This window comes from Falco punctatus (genome assembly GCF_963210335.1).
Source record: "Falco punctatus genome assembly, chromosome: 15".
Lineage (NCBI taxonomy): Eukaryota > Metazoa > Chordata > Aves > Falconiformes > Falconidae > Falco > Falco punctatus.
The window spans coordinates 22,062,498-22,081,714 of NC_137595.1; the positions used below are offsets into that span (position 1 = coordinate 22,062,498).

At 45.5% G+C, this 19,217-nt stretch overlaps 1 protein-coding gene across 5 annotated transcripts in view; it reads right to left on the reverse strand.

The window, feature by feature from the left end:
- The window catches only part of ARHGEF9 (Cdc42 guanine nucleotide exchange factor 9), a 236,819-nt gene that overhangs the window by 121,678 nt on the left and 95,924 nt on the right, over positions 1–19,217 (reverse strand). The window contains exon 1 of one of the 5 annotated variants that reach the window (XM_080366133.1): positions 10,763–11,080. The exons of 2 other annotated variants lie outside the window; for them this stretch is intronic. In XM_080366133.1, the coding sequence (XP_080222259.1) occupies positions 10,763–10,802 (40 nt within the window). In that variant the 5' untranslated portion in view covers positions 10,803–11,080. Of the gene's footprint in view, positions 1–10,762; positions 11,081–19,217 lie in introns of those variants that run through there. 2 more of the 5 variants (XM_080366136.1, XM_080366130.1) reach the window with 2 other exon arrangements.

Consider the following 19,217-nt stretch of genomic DNA (forward strand, 5'->3'; position numbering starts at 1 on the left):
GTGATTTTGAGGCAAGCCTCTGAAGCAGATGATGCTAAGGCTTCATTCCTTATGTGCGTAATACATTAGGCTCAGCCATGTGACCACGACTCCCTCCAATGGATGTCTCTAGCAATTAGCACAACCCACTACTTGCAGCTAAACAAACACAGCTCTAACTCAGGAGCAAGGGTTTATATTTGAATGCTTAAAAGTCACCTATATTCCACTCCCATCGACAGGTACAGTGTCTCTGCATGGGCTGGCAGGATAGTCCAGGGGTGTGTGGCGGTACAGGGTTTCAGGTCCAATTCCCTGTTCTACCTTAGATCCCCTGTGCAGATTAACAGCCTCCACTGCAGCAATCTCTTGGACAGGCAGAGGCGTCTATGTTTTCCTAACACATCAGCTCCATCTTCCATTAACCACAAAAATGAAGCACTCTGACTCATAACCTCAACACACACTCAGTGAATTCTGTTAATGTCGCTGTAGGAAGCAGCGTGGCTGAGCTCTGGGATTTGGCATGTGCATCCCAACTCCGACAGGCCAGGAAAACCTGCTCATCAGTTGGTCAAAGGAGATAAATCTTTCAGTGAATTTGGGAAAGTTTCAAACAAATCCCAGGGTGTCTCATGATTCTAAGTGGGAATAAAACTATGGTTGTGTTGGTCTGGACTGGATGAGAGCCATGGACTAGGGGGAAATGGCTGCTGGTTGTTGTCAGTCTTGAACTGCTTTGGTTCTTCTGTAGTTCTCTCTGAGCACAAGCCCCATCTCAGACCTATATGGCACCATGAGAGAAATATAAACTTTTCATTTGAATTAACACTGCCCTCAAAGAAGAACAAGCAGCAGTGGTACACAGGGATGTGTAAACTGGAGGTGGGCAACTGCTCTTCCACTCCCAGTCTCCTCTGCTTGGCACTTAATGAGTGTAGACTGCAATGTCAGACACTGATGTGTGGTTTGAGTCACGGACTTGGTTAGAGATTATGAGAAGACCATCAAATTAATTATTTTTTTTCCTAAATCTAGCCCAGAATTAAGCTCAGGGCTTCAGAGATTAAAGGTGGGATTATGATTTGCTAAATTTCCAAAAAGGAGGATTTTCTTAAACTGGGAGTTGCCTCTTTTTCCTTTCTCTTCACAGTAAGTCTTATACACTGCCCTCTTCTCCCATCCTCTAGCCAGAATGCAAGGTGCCAGCCTACGAGCTGCAGATATGCTGTAAGGGGCAGTTTCTTCCTCAAGAGTCTCCGTGGTCTTGTACGTTTATGGATTGGCTTCATGGGAAGCTTTGAAAATCCCCAAATGCCTAAAATTCCTTACACAAACTGAGAAGCACGTAAAACGAAAAAATGAAGGAACATCTGTAAAGACTCAGACTCAGGGGGCTGATTTTGGCAGTTAAAAATTCTTCCAGTCACCCACTCTTCCTTGCCTGTCCATGCCATCCTTCAAATGCAAAGCTTCCTCACTGTCCACATGAACTTGACTTTCTTCCAGTAACTTCCTCAACTTCTCTCTTTCGTCCTTTCTTTTGCTTGCTCTACACATCTCTTAGAAGCTTTTATTTCATCTCACCTTCTGCCCCAGCTCTCCCTCCTATGGCAGCTCAAGTGTCCGCTACCAGAGAGACGAACAAGGAAACAAAGCGGTGGGGTGGCTGGAACAAGCACAGCTTCCTCCAGCATCTTCCACTTTAGCTGCACAACACGTTTTAGCAACAGCACAGCACAGCTAGGCAAGAGAATGATTCATTTATAGACGTTATATTAAATACAATTACAGAAAGACAAAAGGGAAAGAAAGAGAGGTGGACAAGGATAAGATAATGATTCTCAAAAGCTGGTGAGGCATAGTCTTCAGAGGAAGAACTGCATAAGAAAAGGCTGAGCTGAGAGCCTGCAAAGCAGTGAAATAGGAGAGAAGGTGGATGGGGAAGAAAGCAGAGTGAGACCCCATGAAGCAAGCTGCTCTGGTAGCAAGGCGACGAGTGCTGGAAAAGAGAATAAACCAAGGTTTTAAGCCCATTTTTGCAATGTTTAAAGAACATAGGGCACTGCTGGAGGTTGAGTTTGCCACGCTGCTTAACCTGCATGACCAACTAGCCAAGAGCATTATACAAAGCTCAGAGGCTATGGTGACAGATCTGAGCATCTCTGGGTCACTGCTCTAAGCATCCCATGAAGGAAAAAACCACGAATTTCACTAAAAGAAACATGACATCTCCACAGCTTGACCCTTGGTAGACGTACTATATACAAAGACATATAGAGCTCAGGCAAGCTGCAGGAGATGAACTCTTTCCCATTCTTCACCAGTACTAATTTTATCTCAGAAAACAAAAAGTGATACACAACAGAATTATGGTCCCAGTGTAGACATTGATTTATTTATAACCATTTTAATTAATACTAACAGCCAGACAACAATCAAAGGTAGGCCAGGGATGTTGCAATATACTTGTGCACCAGCCCTGGTTAACCACCCTCCTGAAAACTAACCATGTTCCAGACGAAAAGGTCTTAAACCCTTGAGCAAAGGGTAGTAGTGGCATGTCGGATAAAAGACAAGGCTGGCCTTGGACAACATCTGGAGACCTCAGTTAATCCTGGTTCCTTCTACAAACAGAACCAGCATCTCAGTAGATGGTGCTCTTTCCTCTGTCGAAGAATTAAAGCACTTACGTGATGCTGGGGGGGGGGGGGGGTGGGGGGGGGGGGGGTGGAATAAAGCCAAAACCTTTCACTGTTGTCTTGTAAGTGCCCAGATGCTTCTTCCAGAGCACCCTGACCAGGTGTCATCTGCATCCTAGCATGGCTCAGTGCTAACATCCTGCCCTCAGCTGCCATGCTGTGCCACACATCCACCATGGCAAAGCTTTACCCCAGTACTGGCTGCACTACAAGGGGTGATGTACTGATACAATCTTTCTGTAACACTATACAAGTCATGCTGAAGTGGCATGGAAAGCGAGCCTGTCTGGGGGTTGATTCCATTGTGCTTGCCTGGATCTCAGTAAGAAGAACAAAACTTCTATTTTTAAGTTTATTTGAACTTAAAGCATTAAGACAAACTAAAATCTCATGCCCCTGGCGATCATGTTGCAAGTGCTTTCTCTTTTCATTGCATCTGTGCCACACCCCAGCCTATACTCTAGAAGCATCCTCAGACTCCCGATTTTGAAAAAGAAAAGGAAAAAAACTTTCAAATCCTGCAGAAGTCAGATGTGGTAACACTAATTACCCTGGTCACAGAGAAAGACTTCAGGGATCAAGAAAGTTCAGTTCAAAAAGACCCATCAAATTCAGATGTTCATTTCAACCTTACGTAAGCTCTCTTTTATCTGAAAAAAACCACCACGGCCTAGAAATACATCGACATTTACTTCTTAATTTTACTTTTCAGGCTTCTGGGCTTGCACTTGAGCCTGGAAACAAGGTAAAAAAAGCAAAACCCAAACTGCAGAAAAATTCAAGACAAGTCCCTTCCTTCCACTGCTCCCTCCAGGCACTCTTACAGAAACTCCAGTGCTTCTGCTCTCATTTCTGACATCACATTGCAGAGATCTTTATGTCAGCACATGCCTGGACAAAGTGGTAAGCGGAAAGAAAAATGCCCACCCACTAGAAACTACCTTAGTAAACCCAGGGTCAGTGTCCCCAGTGTGGTCCCTGAGAAACAGAGCCGCACAGACACAAAGAAGAGAAAGCTCTTCACCGTGAAAATCAAAGGGTGTATTTCAGCTTTGCCACAACAGGGAAGGTCCTTTGAAATCCAGTGCATCACATTCCCTACGCAGTTAAAAAGCATATCTAATGGAGTATTTTCACCTGCCTAAGCCTATGGAGGTCCAGCAATTACCAGTACAAGAGTGAGGTGCCAGACAGAACGGAAAGAGCGTGATCCATGATGCACATACTAAACAGCAACGTCAGAAACTACTCAGAGGAAAAAGCAGAAAAGAAGAGAAAGTTTCTGGTTCCGCTCTATGCCTTTATTGACTGACCTTGCAGAAAGTGTTGGTTTAACAAGCAGCCCTCCTGCACGAGGACTCTCCTCTCTCCACCGAATACATTATAATCAGCTATTCTTACGGGCATGGCCAAATCAGGCCCTGCCCCAGTGCACCATGAGACATAAAAAGGCTTAGGAATTTGAAAGTCCTGGTGCAGTACACTCCTTTGGACTTGTTATTCAACTTTTTACTGCTGCTCTGTCAGCATGAGCTTACTCTGAAGGAAATACGAAATTATCCTCCATGTATGTATTAGGAAAGCTGAGCCCAGGCACAGTCCCGTGATTTACTGAGAACCATGACACAATGCTGTGGCAGACGGGAGCAGAAGCCCCAGCCCTGCTTCATGAAAGAGGACGAGGTTGTAAAGAAATCTCCTGCAGCTCCTTGCAGCCCTCCTCATGCCCATTCTGTGACACTGATGGATCTGGCTTCCCTGGATTTCTCCTTGTCAAAACATTGAGTACAGAAAACAACATCTTATTAAGAAGCTGACCCATGGGTCTCATGTTCCTTGCACAAATTAACCTAGAGAGCTAGATGTGTTTCATAGAAATCATTTTCTCCCCCTTTCTGTGCCTCCCAAAAAAAGGAGAGGGAACAGCCTATGGAATCTGGCCCTCTTTTAATAAAGAAAATGATGCAAGACAACCTAATGAAGTAGGAATTCCAGCTGGGTATCAGTAGATGCATGAATAGAACAGAAAACATTCATTTTTATCAGCAGTAATATCATCATTAAAAAGGAAAAACAAGTTTAAAGCTTTTTTCTGTCTTTCTTTTTTTCTTTCTCCAATGAGGCAAATGAATGCCAGTAGGTTTTCATTTCCTATTCCATGCCGGCTCAGTGGGGCTGCTTGCAGTGAGAGGTAGCACAGGCTGCGGTCTCTGCCTGATGCTATACAACAGCCTTCCAGGAACGACCAGCGCTGCCCTCCTGCCGACTGCTCGTGACAATGTGCGACTGCAGTGAGCCAAAGGGACACTCGCTGTGCGGGATCACACAGATAAACCTGCCTGCTGGAGGACATGGGTTAAACGCAACGGGCACAGAAAAGAACCTGGTGTTGCGTTGGCTTCTTCAAGAAGCACACATTGCACTTCTGCATCATTCATCAGCAACACCAACACAGAAATTTAATGGGATATAGCAGAGGTTCACTGTGCTATCCAAAACATGGCATTTCAGGAGTTCTGAGTGCTTCAGCCTGCAAAGCTGAGAACAACTATGGCAGAGAAGGTGTGGTATACTTTGCTGCATGCCCAATGTTATCTTGGGTTAAATTTCAGGAATTCTGTAGCATAGCAGAGCTGGGGACACAGAAGTTGGGAACCCCTCTGAACAGAGCACTTCTGCACATGAACGCACCTCTTTGGGTTCAGTGGGAGTTCACCAGAGCTCCAAATCAACAACTGGACTTTACTTCTCACCCACACCCTCCTACTAGACCAACTCAGAGATTTCACAGCCTGAAAGTGGCTCCCAGATATGACGCTCCTGCCATTCTCTAACAATACTCATCTTCCCTTTCCCTGCCCATGTTACATAATAGGCAACTTTATTTATTTTTTTCATAAGACGCCTTTTCGTAACAATAGCAACTATTGGACACCAAGATAACTTGATGAATTTTTGCTATTATCTAAGAGCTTAGTCACTCAGGGAATTAGTCATGTTCAAAATAACAGCCAGGCTCAAAGAGATTCAGAGCAACCATTCTGGAGCAGAAGCAGCTAATGTCATAAATACATTAAGATGTCAGCTTGAAGCATTTCAGAGATTTTTCAAGAATTGTTTAAAAAAAGAAAAACACTTGGACTAGATACAAGGAAATCAGGTTCTTAGCAGTTAAAACAACACTGCAGTTTACAAAGCCTGCTGTGCTCAAACACCAAAACCCTTAACACAGGAGGGACAGATGGACTTTGTGACCACACAGCGAGAGCGGTTTCCCTGCGAGTGCATCCTGCTCGATGCTTCACATTTCTACAGCACCCTCCAAGCAACAGTCTCAAAGTGTTTTCCAGACACCCCTGATGTACCATCAAGACATATCTCAGGATAATCTTATTGGCACGTCTGTTATCCAGTGGGTAGGAACTGAGGCACAGAGCCATGGGTTTTGCATGGGAAAAGAGCCAGGCCACCTCATAGCCACTCGTGAGATTGACACAATCAACAGCGTATATCAGGTATTTATCCAAATATTTTTATTTGCCATAAGATAAATAACCAGATAAATTAACCTGGACACTTCTTGTGTACTCTCATAGCAACACCAGTAGCAAGCTATCATTGAAAGGTGAAAGAAGCCCTAAACAGGGAGTGAAATGGAAAACAGAACAGAACCTACATGGGTGAGAAAAATCCCACAAAGAAATGCATTTGGTAGGACTTAAGGTTTTGGAGGTCTGTGGCATTGCAGTGTGCACAGAACTCCCCAGTGCATGCAGAGCTCATTCAACCCAAGTATCAACCTCCCGTGACAACACATCCCAGGATGAATAGGAACAAACCTGCCATAAGCCACCCTTCTGTGGAAAAGGCCGTCCTTGCTGAGGCTGCAGGGTATGGAGACGACAGACCAAACAGCATCTCCTGTGGGACACCCGAACTGTTTGGCAGGTCACTGGGGCTTCCCCAGGTGCTTCACTGCGACACGCTCAACCAGCAGCAAGCCCAGTGCTCTCTGCTCCCTCTGGTCTCTGTGGCAGCTCAGGGTGCTCTGGGCCTCTTAAGTCCCGTTTTTCCCTAATGCCTGGATACTGCAAGATCCTTTTTCCATCCCACCCTGGCCTGGCTTCTCTCCACCAACTGCATTTGCTTGTTCAATCTTTCAAAAATGAAAATCAGACCAAACCTGCTTCCTTCCATTTCTCTTTTTCCCAACTTCACATTGAGCTTTCCAAGATTATGGAGTGCAAAGAGCTTTTGTACTTTAAATATCCCTTGATTTGCAGACTGACAAGTGGAGAGGAATCAGTAAGGAAAAAATGTAAGAAAGTTTCTGGCTGCTGAACTGCCCTCCTTACACGAGTATCTTCACCACTTGCAGTATTTGGCCCTTTTATTTACTGAACTCCTTTTCAGTATTTTAAGTTGTGATTATTTACTTTTTGTTTATGACAGAAATGTAAAGTATCAACAACAGATTGATTTAAAATATTTTAACAACATGCACTGTAAAAATATGGCTATATATGCTTGTTAAAAAAAAAATAGAAAAAAAGACTGGGACTCCATATCTGTTGAAGCTAATGGCTGCATTCACTTCAACTTTCATAGGCGAACATTAAACCCAGAAGTAGACCCTTGGTAAGGAAATACCAAGGAAGATGCCTGCTTGTCTTTCTGTAATACAGGCAAAGGCTTAGGGAAAAACTCTGCCCTTGCCAGATAAAAAACTATTCCAGAAAAGGCTGTATTATGGCATGATTTAAACTAACTCATTTCATTATCATGCCAAATCAATAGTCCTGTGAAAAATGCCTAACCAAATAATCATCATACTTACAATGCCAATCAGATGTGTAGATTTATTCTCATCACTACCAATGACAATTAGTTTCATCTTTCTAAGTTAGAAACAGATACTTGCAGGGTTTAGCAACTTAGTACCAATGAACCATGTAAAATACCCTCATGGGATGCTAGCATAATTGGCAAAGGATTAATTGTTTAAAAACCAGAAAGCAACACATGCAAAGGAGGAAAAAAAAAAAGAAAAAAAAAGAAACCCCTACAGCTTAATATTATGGACTAACAGCTAGGTTTAAGGAGCTGATTTAGAAATAAAGAGCCACCTGCGATGAGAATAAAAGGTACTATCACTTGTAAAGTATTAGTGACATGCTTCTTAGAAATGACAAACTCTCAAAGGGAGCAGGTCTGATTCTTTAACCCAAGCCAGCACTGAGAACAATAGAAAACAGCACTTTCAATAAATCAGTGCTGTGCAGAACTTCTGAGAAATCAGTCTAAAATCCAGGTTTAGACCAATGTGCCTGAGCAGAACAAATGATGCTACCCAAAATAAATTTCTATTGTTGTTCTTTAGTAGATACACAGAAAATAGTATCAGATTTTAAAAAAGACAGCTGAAAATCCATAATAGAGGCTCAGTGCTCACGAAAATTGGTCCAGTGTTGCTCTAGATGAAAGGCTAAGGTTCTTCACTGTATGGTAGGCAGCTTAATGTCCATGGATGTACCAGCCAACCTTCACTTAGAAGTAAACTGAGCCATTTTATATTGCTGGAGCACATTTTAGCCAGTAGACTGAGATGGTAATATTCATACGGCCTTGCTAAAATGCAGCTACTTCTGGTGTGGAATAACACACTTGTTTAGCAGAGTACAACAATATGATCCAACATTTTAAGTACCAAACATAACTTACCAATGGGGACAGCAAGCAAAATCTGCATTAGATGAAAGCTAGCTGTCTGCACTGGCACTTGGCCAGGACATCTGGACCAATATGCCTTGTCTTGCAACAAGGGAGCAGAATTAGTACAGACCAAGCATCACCAGGTCCTTGGCTCTGCAGCGCAGCACGAAGCTCGCTCCCAGCAGCCCAGCGCTCCCAAGCACGGGAGCACTGCTTCCCCATTAATTCCCTCGGACCACAGAAACCCATCCCTGGGAAACCAGGCTCCTTGCCTGCAAGCAACTGCAAAGACCTGCTGAATTTATCTTATTTGGTTCAGTTTTACTTTATTGATTTGTAATCATTTTTCATCTTATTTTGAGATGATCTAGAGATACATGGAGTATCTTCAAATACTGCTGAGGTTGTTCAACTGCTGTATGAAATACAGAAACCACAGCCCTCTCTCATTTTTCCCTTATTGGAAGGAGCAAAATTGGGGAATTCCAGGGTAGAACCTGCTTCAAAAATCAACCACCGGAGTTTCACTATCCCAAAAAATATTTAAAATTACAGGCTATTCAGCAATCACTATAATTTCTCTCTTAGACAGGGCAAAGATTAGACTAATCACAACAAAATAATAAAGTCCTCCTCATTGCTAGCAGCAAGAAAGGAAGCTGGAAAAGTAAGAGGGCAAGAAAGTGTCAAGTCTTGTGCTATGTCCATTAGAAAAGCATTTTGCCCTCCACCACATACCCTCCTCTCCCCACCACAGCTCAGCAGTCACTGGGGAGGAAAAAGGGATGAAAGAACCACATCCAGCTTTCCATCACCACTTTTCTTTCAGCATAGTAATCTCTGAGAATGTAAATTGACAAATGGGTGAAAGGTGATTTGTGTTGCTTAGACACCGGTGGAGAGGAGAACAAGTACTACACTGGCATGCATTCGGGGAGGTGCTGGGACAGGGTGGCAGAGGGGAAGGAAAAGCCTGGATGCTCAGAAGGTGGGAGGAGGGAGCAAACCCCCAAACTGTTGCTGGGTGGTAGACAAGCCTTATACAGAACCCTAAATAAATTTGCTATGTGCTGCAGGCTGCTGTCTACACCCCCACATTACACTTCCAGCACCAGCTTCAGAGTCTTTCAGAAGCATAAACCATTAAGCTCCTGTTTGTGTAAGTATCTTAAAAGGGATGGAGGGCAGCAGCAAGCTGCACAGGGCGTAACGGAGCTGGCAGCCGGGCATCTGGCAAGAACGGGCAGCGATTTCTGTGCCGGCTCCAGAATCATCCCCGCTGCCAGTAACATCTGCCAGGTGCCCCCAACAGAGCTGAAATACAGGGGCTGAGCTAGGAGGTGCCAGCAGCCCATGCTGCCCGGTGCTGCCAGGCACCAAGAGCAGGTTCGTGCCACAGGACCAGCACAGAGAGATGCCTCGAGGCTACCCACAAGATGGAAAATGCCCAGGGAAGGGGGAAAAAAAAGAAGAAATAATAATAAAAAAAAAACAAAACCAACAAACCCCTGCAAAACCCAGCCCAGCGCAGAAAGGGTAAAGCAAGGGGAAATGCTACTGCAAAGAAAAGCTCTACAAGGAGGGAGAGATGGGGGGGAGGAGGAGTATCACAGTAACAACCGCATCTCTTCACCGGGAAGTTTCTGAATGAGGAACGGGGACCCTTGCTGAGATGGGGGAACTTCCCCACTTTCCCTCCTAGCAGATGCAGCCCCTCAGAGCTTTACTCCAGGCACAGTGAGGGCATCTACAAATTGGCAGTATTTTTATTGTTGTTGTTGTTGTTGTTATTATTAAGCAGAGCTGTCAAATAAACTGCTTTCCTGAAGCCTCTACACTTCAGAGGAGTGTTTTATTTTACAGTCTGATGCAAGGAAAGGCAGGGACGCTCCAGCTCAGCAGCAGATTCTGGCTCCCCCCGCACTGCAACTTATCATCCACGGAAGGGGCAGATCTGACAGGTCCCAGTGGCAGTAACGCTGCTGACAGCCAGCAGCCCTGTTTCCATACTCCTCTCCTTCCACTCCTCTCCCACAGCTGTTACACCACACACCCCACATGCGAGCGAGCACCTGGAGAATCCTTCGCTTTTCCCCACAAACCCACCAGTTCACCCTAGCGCAGCCCACCTCCCCAGCCCCTTCCAAGCACTGCTTCCCCCTCCCACGCCCCAGCGCATGCACACCCTCCTTCCTTTCTTTTAATTTCTTCTTTTGCTCAGCAGTTTGGGAATGCAGAGTCCATAAAATGGCTACAGAGTGATCAATGGTTTCAAGGACAGGGAGTAAAGGAGGAGTCAGGAGATAGGACGGAGGCTTATTTCCTTGTCAAAGTACTGCAATAAGAGGAAAAGAGAAAGACATAGCTACCTGAACTCACCATTCCTGATCCATCCCTTAGCCACTGCATCTTGCTTCTGATGATGTCCTTATTATCAGGGAGGGGAAAAAAAAATCCCTACTGCCTGGCGAGAGCTGGCAGGAAAAAAAAAGAAGCCCCCCACCCCCACCCTAGCCTGGAGCTTTCAGTCAGAGATCCCTCAGCCCGGCAATCCCGTGCCTGTCAAAAGCACGTTATTAGCAGCCTCCTCACTACCTGGGATTGTAGTTATTTATTTCAGTCACAGACCGAGAGATTTGAGGGGAGGGGGATGTCCTTTTTTTCCCTTTGCCATGCTTTGAAACTCTGCAGGAGGGGAGGGGAGGGGAGGGGAGGGGAAGGAAAGGAAAGGAAAGGAAAGGAAAGGAAAGGAAAGGAAAGGAAAGGAAAGGAAAGGAAAGGAAAGGAGGGGGGACCTATGAAAACTTTGGGAGGGTCTCTGCAGGCACTCAGCACCCCTGCCCTCCTGCCAGTGGCTGCTCACACTCGCCCCCGGCACCACAGGGCTCCCAAATCTGCAGAGCCAGCACATGCCTCCACACTTAGCAAGGGGCTGGGGATTTTGCTGACATTCAAAGGGCAGTAGGTTCTCACTCTGCTCGACACATGCAGCATAAGCCCCCTTCCCACCAACACAAAACCTCCCAGCCCAGAAAAGTGCTGCACCTGCCCAGGGTTATCCCTCCCTGCTAGCACCCATGCTCTGCTGCCCGTTTTAACACCCTGCCCACTCTCCTTGCTTTTTCCTGACTTTCTGGTCAGAGCAAGGAAATGACAGCCCCATGCACAGTAAGAAAAGACAAGACATTCATTAAGCGTTCATCACCAATATGGCCACCCACCACACCGGGGCAGATGAGATCAGTCTGTCTGGCGCTGGTTAGAAGAGGCAGCGATAGCATATGGGATGTGCACAGCCAACTGGAAACAGGATTGAATCCTCCCGATCCCTCCAGCTGGGACACGTATGTTGACATGGTTCTCCCCATCTTATGGCGGAGACATGGAGATTGAAAGGAGTTGGCCAAGGCCATTCAAAGAGGCTGTTGCGCAGCCGCCGCAGCCCTCTGCCATCCTCCTGGAGCTGACTGCCCACAGGAAGGGGCAGCCCATCGCAAGGACTGACACACCTCAGTACAGTCAGAACACCCCACCAATATTCCTTACAACTCCTCTCTGGCAGCTGATGAAGTCTGCAGCTAGCTTCAGAGGCAGGAGAGGGTAGGTACAAATAGTGGAGACTATGTGGGAAACAGCTGACATACACTGAGTTTGCTGGATATACTGGATCCATATACACGACATACTGCAAAACCTGTACAGAAGCTACAATCTCCTCTATTACATTTGCAGGGAATTTAAGGCTGTGTTTAAATGGTGTTTTTTTCATGCACTCCTGCTTCAAGGGCAGAAGGGCATTTCAGTCTCCTGCTCCTGACCTCCAGAGGAGTCAACATTTTTCCCGCAGCTAGAGATTTTGAGTCAGGAAACAACATGCAGCTCCTCGTGACTGCCACTTTCTGCTAGTCCTGCGCCATTCAGCAGGATGCATGAGGGATCAGAGCCTAGGTGTCTTCACTTATTTATTTAAATAGGACAGAGTAGGACAGAACAAAGGTACAGGCAAGAGCAAAGGGATGCTGCCCAGCATCTTCACATTGCTTGGGCCCCACGTAGTGTGCTCTAGTTACATCAAGCCATATTCCATCACCTTTTACATAGGTACTGACAGCCATCATTATTCCCAGAGATGGCTGACAAAAGAAAGAGTCAGGAGGCAAACACTTACAGATGTCCAGACTCTGGAATTCTGCCTACATTTCCTGTGTCAAGTGACAGAAACCCCAGGTAAGTTATTTATATCCAAAGGAGGAATCTGGTCTGAAAATCCTGTCTCTGAAAACTCTTCTGCAACGAATGTACTGTCAATCTGGGTCTGCTCCTCACCTTCCTCCCCAGGGAGAGCCCCCTCTCCTACAGCATGTGATTGCCACGTCTTTGTGCAGCCCTGGTTTCCACAGAACTCATTGATACATCATCTGTTTGGGATGTCAGTCAAATCCAGTGCAACTTCACCAACTGATTCAAAAGCTGTAGGGGCTGGGGAATGCTGGAACAGAAGAACTGACAGGCAGACAGACACCCTGAATGCATGGGCACTGCTTCCTTCAGAAAACTGGACTAAAAATGAAAGCAATGATCAGGTTACCTGTAATTGAAGGGTAAATGTTTTTTCTACAAGAAAATATTAAATGAGAGATCTGCATTATTGTCAAACACATACACAAATAACACAAGAAAAACCCTCTTAAGCAAAAGATCATCTTTAAAACATGCATTGCATCACCCCAGTAACTCCACTAACTTCAGTCAAAGTTACACCCATCTTAACCATGGCAGAACAAATGGAGAAAGAAGTTGTCTGGCACATCCTACCCTGTTGCTCTAATTGGTAAAGTGGATCTGGAGGAGGACAACAATTTTTGTTGAGGCTTGTTACGCACAAGCAGAAATTATACCAATTTCTCTCCTCCTGCTGTCAGCTGTTGATTAGGCCTGTCAGTAAGGTTAATATTCCACTGTTTCACTTGCTATCCCTTGTTTACGCTAAGCTGATTTGAGAAGTGAACCAAAGGTTGCCACGTTAATTCTTGCTCCCTGCAAGGGTGACAAAAAGCAACAAGGACCAAAGATTAGCCAAATCCCTGAATCCGCATCAGTCTGCACACAAATCCAATCTTGCCCGGATCAGTGGGGCAGTGATTCTCTCTGGCACATGCAATCTCAGAAAGAACCAGCTGCACCTTCCTTGCCAAGAAAACACACCACTGTTGCCTCACTATGCAAAGCATTTTGCAGCCAGCCAGTGGGCAGGGGACCAAACTCAGAGCCCTTGTCAGAGCAGAGGGCACAATAGGAAGAGCCACCTGCGAGCTTCTCTACTGCAGCAACCCCACAATGGAAGAAAACACCTGCCTTTCAGGAAGGGACACTGCATCTTGGCTACTCTGCCAGGCTTTTGAATGGGGATGTTGCAACCGAGCACACATGAATGCATAGCGTGTAGCCCTGCCAGTACATGCCAGACATGTAGTATTGCAAAAAAAAAAAAAGCTGTGAGTCACACAGAGCACTATGGAGTAGTGCTATGGGGACTGCACTGGTAGTAAAATCCATATTGCCCAAGGGGAGAGAGGCAAATTTCAGTGTTTAGTATTTGGGCACAGAGTTTGCACTGCAGGCTCCTGCCTTGTGATTCAGCTTACAAAAACTGCAATTTCTACTACCAATGACAGTGAATAATTCAATATTGCTTGAAATAATTTGAGGACATCCCTCTATTTCTACAAAGGCACTGAAGACCTACGTAACAGAAGAAGATCCTTTTAGCTATCCCTTCCCCACCACTTCACCGGCCATGGAAGGTGGCAATGTGTCACAGCTGCACATCAGCACATTCAGCATACTTCTGCAGAGGTTCACATCAGTTGGAGGTCTGCCAGCACTGCTGCTGAGTCCCCAGGGGTAACTCGCACACCTGAGACAAGACAGAGCAGCACCAAGTCCTGCTAGGGAGGCAGGGAATAGATTTTTCTTAAGTGAGAGAGAGGATCCTTGGCTTACCTGTGGTATTGCTCCGAAGTCAGTTCCCTGTAAGAACTCAAATACTTCTCATCGATAACACAATGTCCCATTCATTCTCAGCAGAACTGTGGTCTGGTCACTTTTTACCTGTCATGGACTCCAAATGACTCTTTCCCTAAAGAATAAGGACCAAAAACAGCTGATGCGTTTCAGCCTCACATAGCTGCTTCTGGATACTCGCCTGCACAATTCCCTTCACCACACTCTTGGTCTGGATCAACCAACTTTTGGGATAATCCAGCCACTTGGTACAAACTAATAAAAACTTCTTGCAACATGGCGTACCCTTCCAACACTCGATGGCTGGGGTGAAAGTGCTTCCAGGCCACCACTGGATCACACGTTCACACTCAGCCCTGGAGGTCTCCACAGCCAAGCCCCTGACCTGCATTCATACTGCAGAAGTAGGCAGAGCGCAGCCACAGACCACGTGCCCTGTGCCTCCAGCCTGAATGGAACCATCCCGTGCATCTTCATATGCAGTAGCTGGCTACACAACGTAACGCCAATCACAGGTACGTCTTTCTTTTGACAGTCCAGTCCAGTTTGGGATCTACTGCTGACTGCCAAGTGAGTGACACTCATAATGAGTAATAAACTTGCAGGTGAGTAGAGATGCGAAGGCAGGGAAGGAAGAGACAAGGATTACCTGGAAACTGCTCTGTAATAGCAGTTGTGACTATATCCTTGTGATATAAGGACTATAATTATTAGATTAATGCCATTTTTTTCATGTGCAACTTTTTTCTCCTAATTACTTGCAGCTAGAGCATGATTCAAAAGCAAAGCAAATGGGTATGAGCAGAAGGACACTTACTACCAGATTGCACTGCTGAAAAAGCAAAAGTAACCCCCATCCTTGTACCTCATCCAATACATTTGAAGTCATGTGACATACATGAGACTTCAACAACATTCTCACTGCAATCCACTGTCCGATCCAATATATATAGACACCCACCCTGCTCTCCCACTGTTATTTACTACTGTGTTGCAGCATTGCAGGGCAGCTTTTGGGTACAAATCCCTAGCCTGAGACAGACCCAAAACAACACTGGGATCCCAAACTTGATGGTTAATTTTCTTGCAACCTGAGAGAGCAGTAAAGGAAGTACAGCGGCATTACAGGATTTTACCTGTCTCTAATCTCTTTTCTTCACTACATTGTATTACCACATCACCATTGAAATCTCCTTTAGATCTCCAAGGCCTCCCTTCCTTAATACCACTATAAGAATACTGCTATAAATTGCTCTCTGGATGTGGAAACTTTTTCCAAGATGCTTCTCTCCCTCTCCTGCTGCTGCCTTCACAAGGGGATTTCCCTTCCTTTGCTTTTCACCCACTCTCTCTTTCCACCCCAACTACAATGTTGACTGCAGGCATCGGAGAACATCCCCCAGCGAACGCCTCCCCATCGAAATTCCAGCCCTGAATTGCCTCATTCAAGCAGGAGCCTGACAGCGCTCTTTGGAGAGCCCTGTCACACATGGTTATTTCACTGCTGCAGGAGGCAGAAGTTCTTCATTACATATTAGAGAGCACAAATATGTTCTTGCAGCCATTGTCTCTATTGAACTGCAAAGAAAAGGCACCAAATCCTACAGGTTAATTAATGAGAAAGGAGGGGAAACTGTCTAACCTCTACTAGGAATTACCCAGCCTGGCTTTATAAACCAATCAGCCACGCTACACAGCTATGAAAAACATACCTTCCTTTAGGAAAAACCCACAAACCCTATGGAATACTTTCATAATGGCCCAGTGCGTCTCAGATTAGCACAGCAATAACACAGTGCTTCGGGCTCTTGCAAAGTATTATTATTTATGGTACATTACAAGATTGTTTGTTTGTTCTTTAATAGGAGATGACATGCATATTCAGAAGCCCCAGATACAAGTGTCCTCCTGAACTAACTCTGACACAAAGATAGTTTTAGTCATAAATTACAGGCCTTGAACAAGTGCATAAAAATCATTTGCTCCCATGTAAGCGATCAGGATCTTGCAGTTTACCACAGAATGGGAAAAAGATTACCTCCCTCTTGCAGCTGCAAACCAGAGGCATAAGGTCTTCTCCTGACTTGCCCAAGGTTACACATCAAAAGAGTGTCAGGGACAGACAGGAGAGCCCAAACTTGTGTCTTTGCTCCAAACCACTTCTCCAGTCCAGATCAGCTATGTGTATGTACATTCCATATGCTGTCACAAACTAGAGTTATTTCTAATTTAATTATGTATATTTGGCATTATTAATTATTTTGTAATTTATATTTAGCAGCCACAGAGCAAAGAGACACCAGTCTAGCTCCAGGCAGAGGTGCATATCACACACAGCTTGCTCCTCTGGTAAAGGAGGTAAGCAATGCAACTGGTCACAGCCACGTTGTCCACAGGTTCTCCTCAAGGACTTTTTGTTTGATTTTACTAACAAAATGACAGCTTCAATTTTTGCGAGGACAAAACCAAACTGTAACTTTTATGAAAGCCCTAGTGGAAAACCACAGTTTGGAAACCGGTTTTTAAAAAACAATATTTTTATTAAGTAAACTATTCAATTCATAGCACAAGACCTCCCAGACACACAGACATTCCTCCCACCCCTCTCCACAGTGTCCTGGGGGATGGCCGGGGCGAGCCCGAGCCAGGCCCTTGGGAAGGCAGCAAAACATGCAAGTCCCGTACCTGCCTCCCCTCCAGAACCGCTCCTTTGCCAAGTTGCCTCGTGGTTTGCATCTTGTTTACTATTCCTTTTTCCTTGTCACCCCCGTCTGACTGACAAGACGACTCATGCCTCAGCCCATTTGATTTGCTAATATCTTTCAAATCTTTCCAACAGTGGCATTTTTAAAACTCCCACACCTGCTTTAATTAAACTATCATAGTCTGTTGCCAAGGAACGCACTCTGTTGCTAAGACCTCTGCTGTAGAGGCAAAAATTAATAACCTGCCATCAAATTAAACTCTTAGGGTGACGAGGAAGACACCCCAGTTCAGATCCCCAAGCCTGTTAGAAGTCTCTCCAGCATCTAAGTCTTCTTTATGTCCATCTGTTACTAGCACTGCCCTAGTTCTGCTTATTCGAGGCAAATCCTATGGAGATTAAAAAAAGGAATAAAACTAAATTTGAAAAAAGAAAGAGCTTTACAAATAGCACAATGCTTGTATATAAATTCATTTAACTTGTGTACTTGGAGAGAGATCTGCAGCGAAAAAAAGAACTTTTTAAAAGAAAACTAGAGCTTAATATTACAATTCACAAGAAGATCTACAGCTAAACAACAGACATTCCCCCAGGCCATGCACTCCTCCCTCTTGCCTGGAGGGATGTTCCCTTGCAGGAGCCCAGGGGACAAAGCCTCCAGGGCCCACAGCAACACCATGGCCCATGGCCTAGAGGCTTTTAACAGCCCTCCCCTGTCACAATTTTGAAAGCTTAGATTCACACTCCAACTCTTGTCAGCCCCCTCTTCCCCACCCACATCCAGTGGGGATCTCACTGGAGCTGGGTGCCTTCACACAAGGCTTCCCAACCTGGTCCTACACCCACAAATACATAATAAAACCTGAAACAAAAATGCTTTTCCTCCCACTGAGGTATCTGCACTGGCAGAAACCCCAGCAGTGAGATGGCGTGGTGTTCTCCAGCCAAAGCAGAGCTCCCACTGAAGTCCACAGGCTTACTGCTTGGATAACGATTTTACAGCTTGGCTCTCAATAAACAAAGCTACCGTACAGAAGGCAGGTAAACTGGCCTCAGAAGACCTTGCATCTCCATCAGGCAGGTGAAGGCTTAACGAACGGGTCATATTTATAAGGTTACGGCCACAGTTCATCAAAATGCAGAGATGCAGAGAAGTCTTTCATATTTACTTGTCACTATTCTAGCTCTATTATTTAATCCAAGCTGTGACCTGTGGCCCTGGAGGCTGAGCTCAAGCCACTCGGTTCACGGCCACGTTTTCATGGCTTCAGTTAGTCTGAGTTACAAGTACATGGTAAAAGACCCTTAGCCAAGCAAGGTGCACAGACAGGAGCGCTCACTGGAGTAGGGAGGGTTCCCAGAGCAGCTGAATTTTAACCCTACAACTATGGCTTGTCCAGTGATGGACACCCAGGACAATAAGGAGTGTTTTGACCATCTTCTCTAGGATGACGTCTATTTAGTCCTTACAGGCATATTTTTCTAATGTGCCTGGGTCAGGTCAATCTCAAGGTTTCTAGTGCCTTCCTGAACATTTCCCTCTCTGCTTTCTCATGGCTGCCATCAGCTGCGCCAGCCAGGGCACAGCTGGGCAAGTGAAACAGGCAGGCAAAGGAGCAGCTGGGACCAGCCTCAACCTCACCAGGAGAACTTCTTGTGCTGGAGCATCATCTGCAGCTCTAATCAGCGGAAAGAAACATCTTTCCTTTGCTTTGCTCTGCTAACTGGAACTATTGACTTTCAGAGTCAGGAAAATTCCCAGAGACACGCTCTCGTTCAATACTTCAGGCTGCTAAAGCATCATGAGGTTTCCCTTCTGAGAGAGCCCTGCCTTAAGTCACCCACAAGTCAAAAGAAAGGCAAGAGAGACTACTCCGTATCTACCATCCACAGAGGGATGTAAATTCATCTGTTAAATAGTACTGCAGACCAAAGGCTGCAGCTTTTCAAACCCACTGTGCATGCTGCTTTCATCCCAGGCTACCTTTCAAGACTCCTCCAAGTCCCACAGTCCCCTCATCAGGGTTTCATTGACACAGCCAGTCCATGGCTCTTCCCAATGAGCTCAATATGCAAAGGAAAGTTTCAGTCTCGTT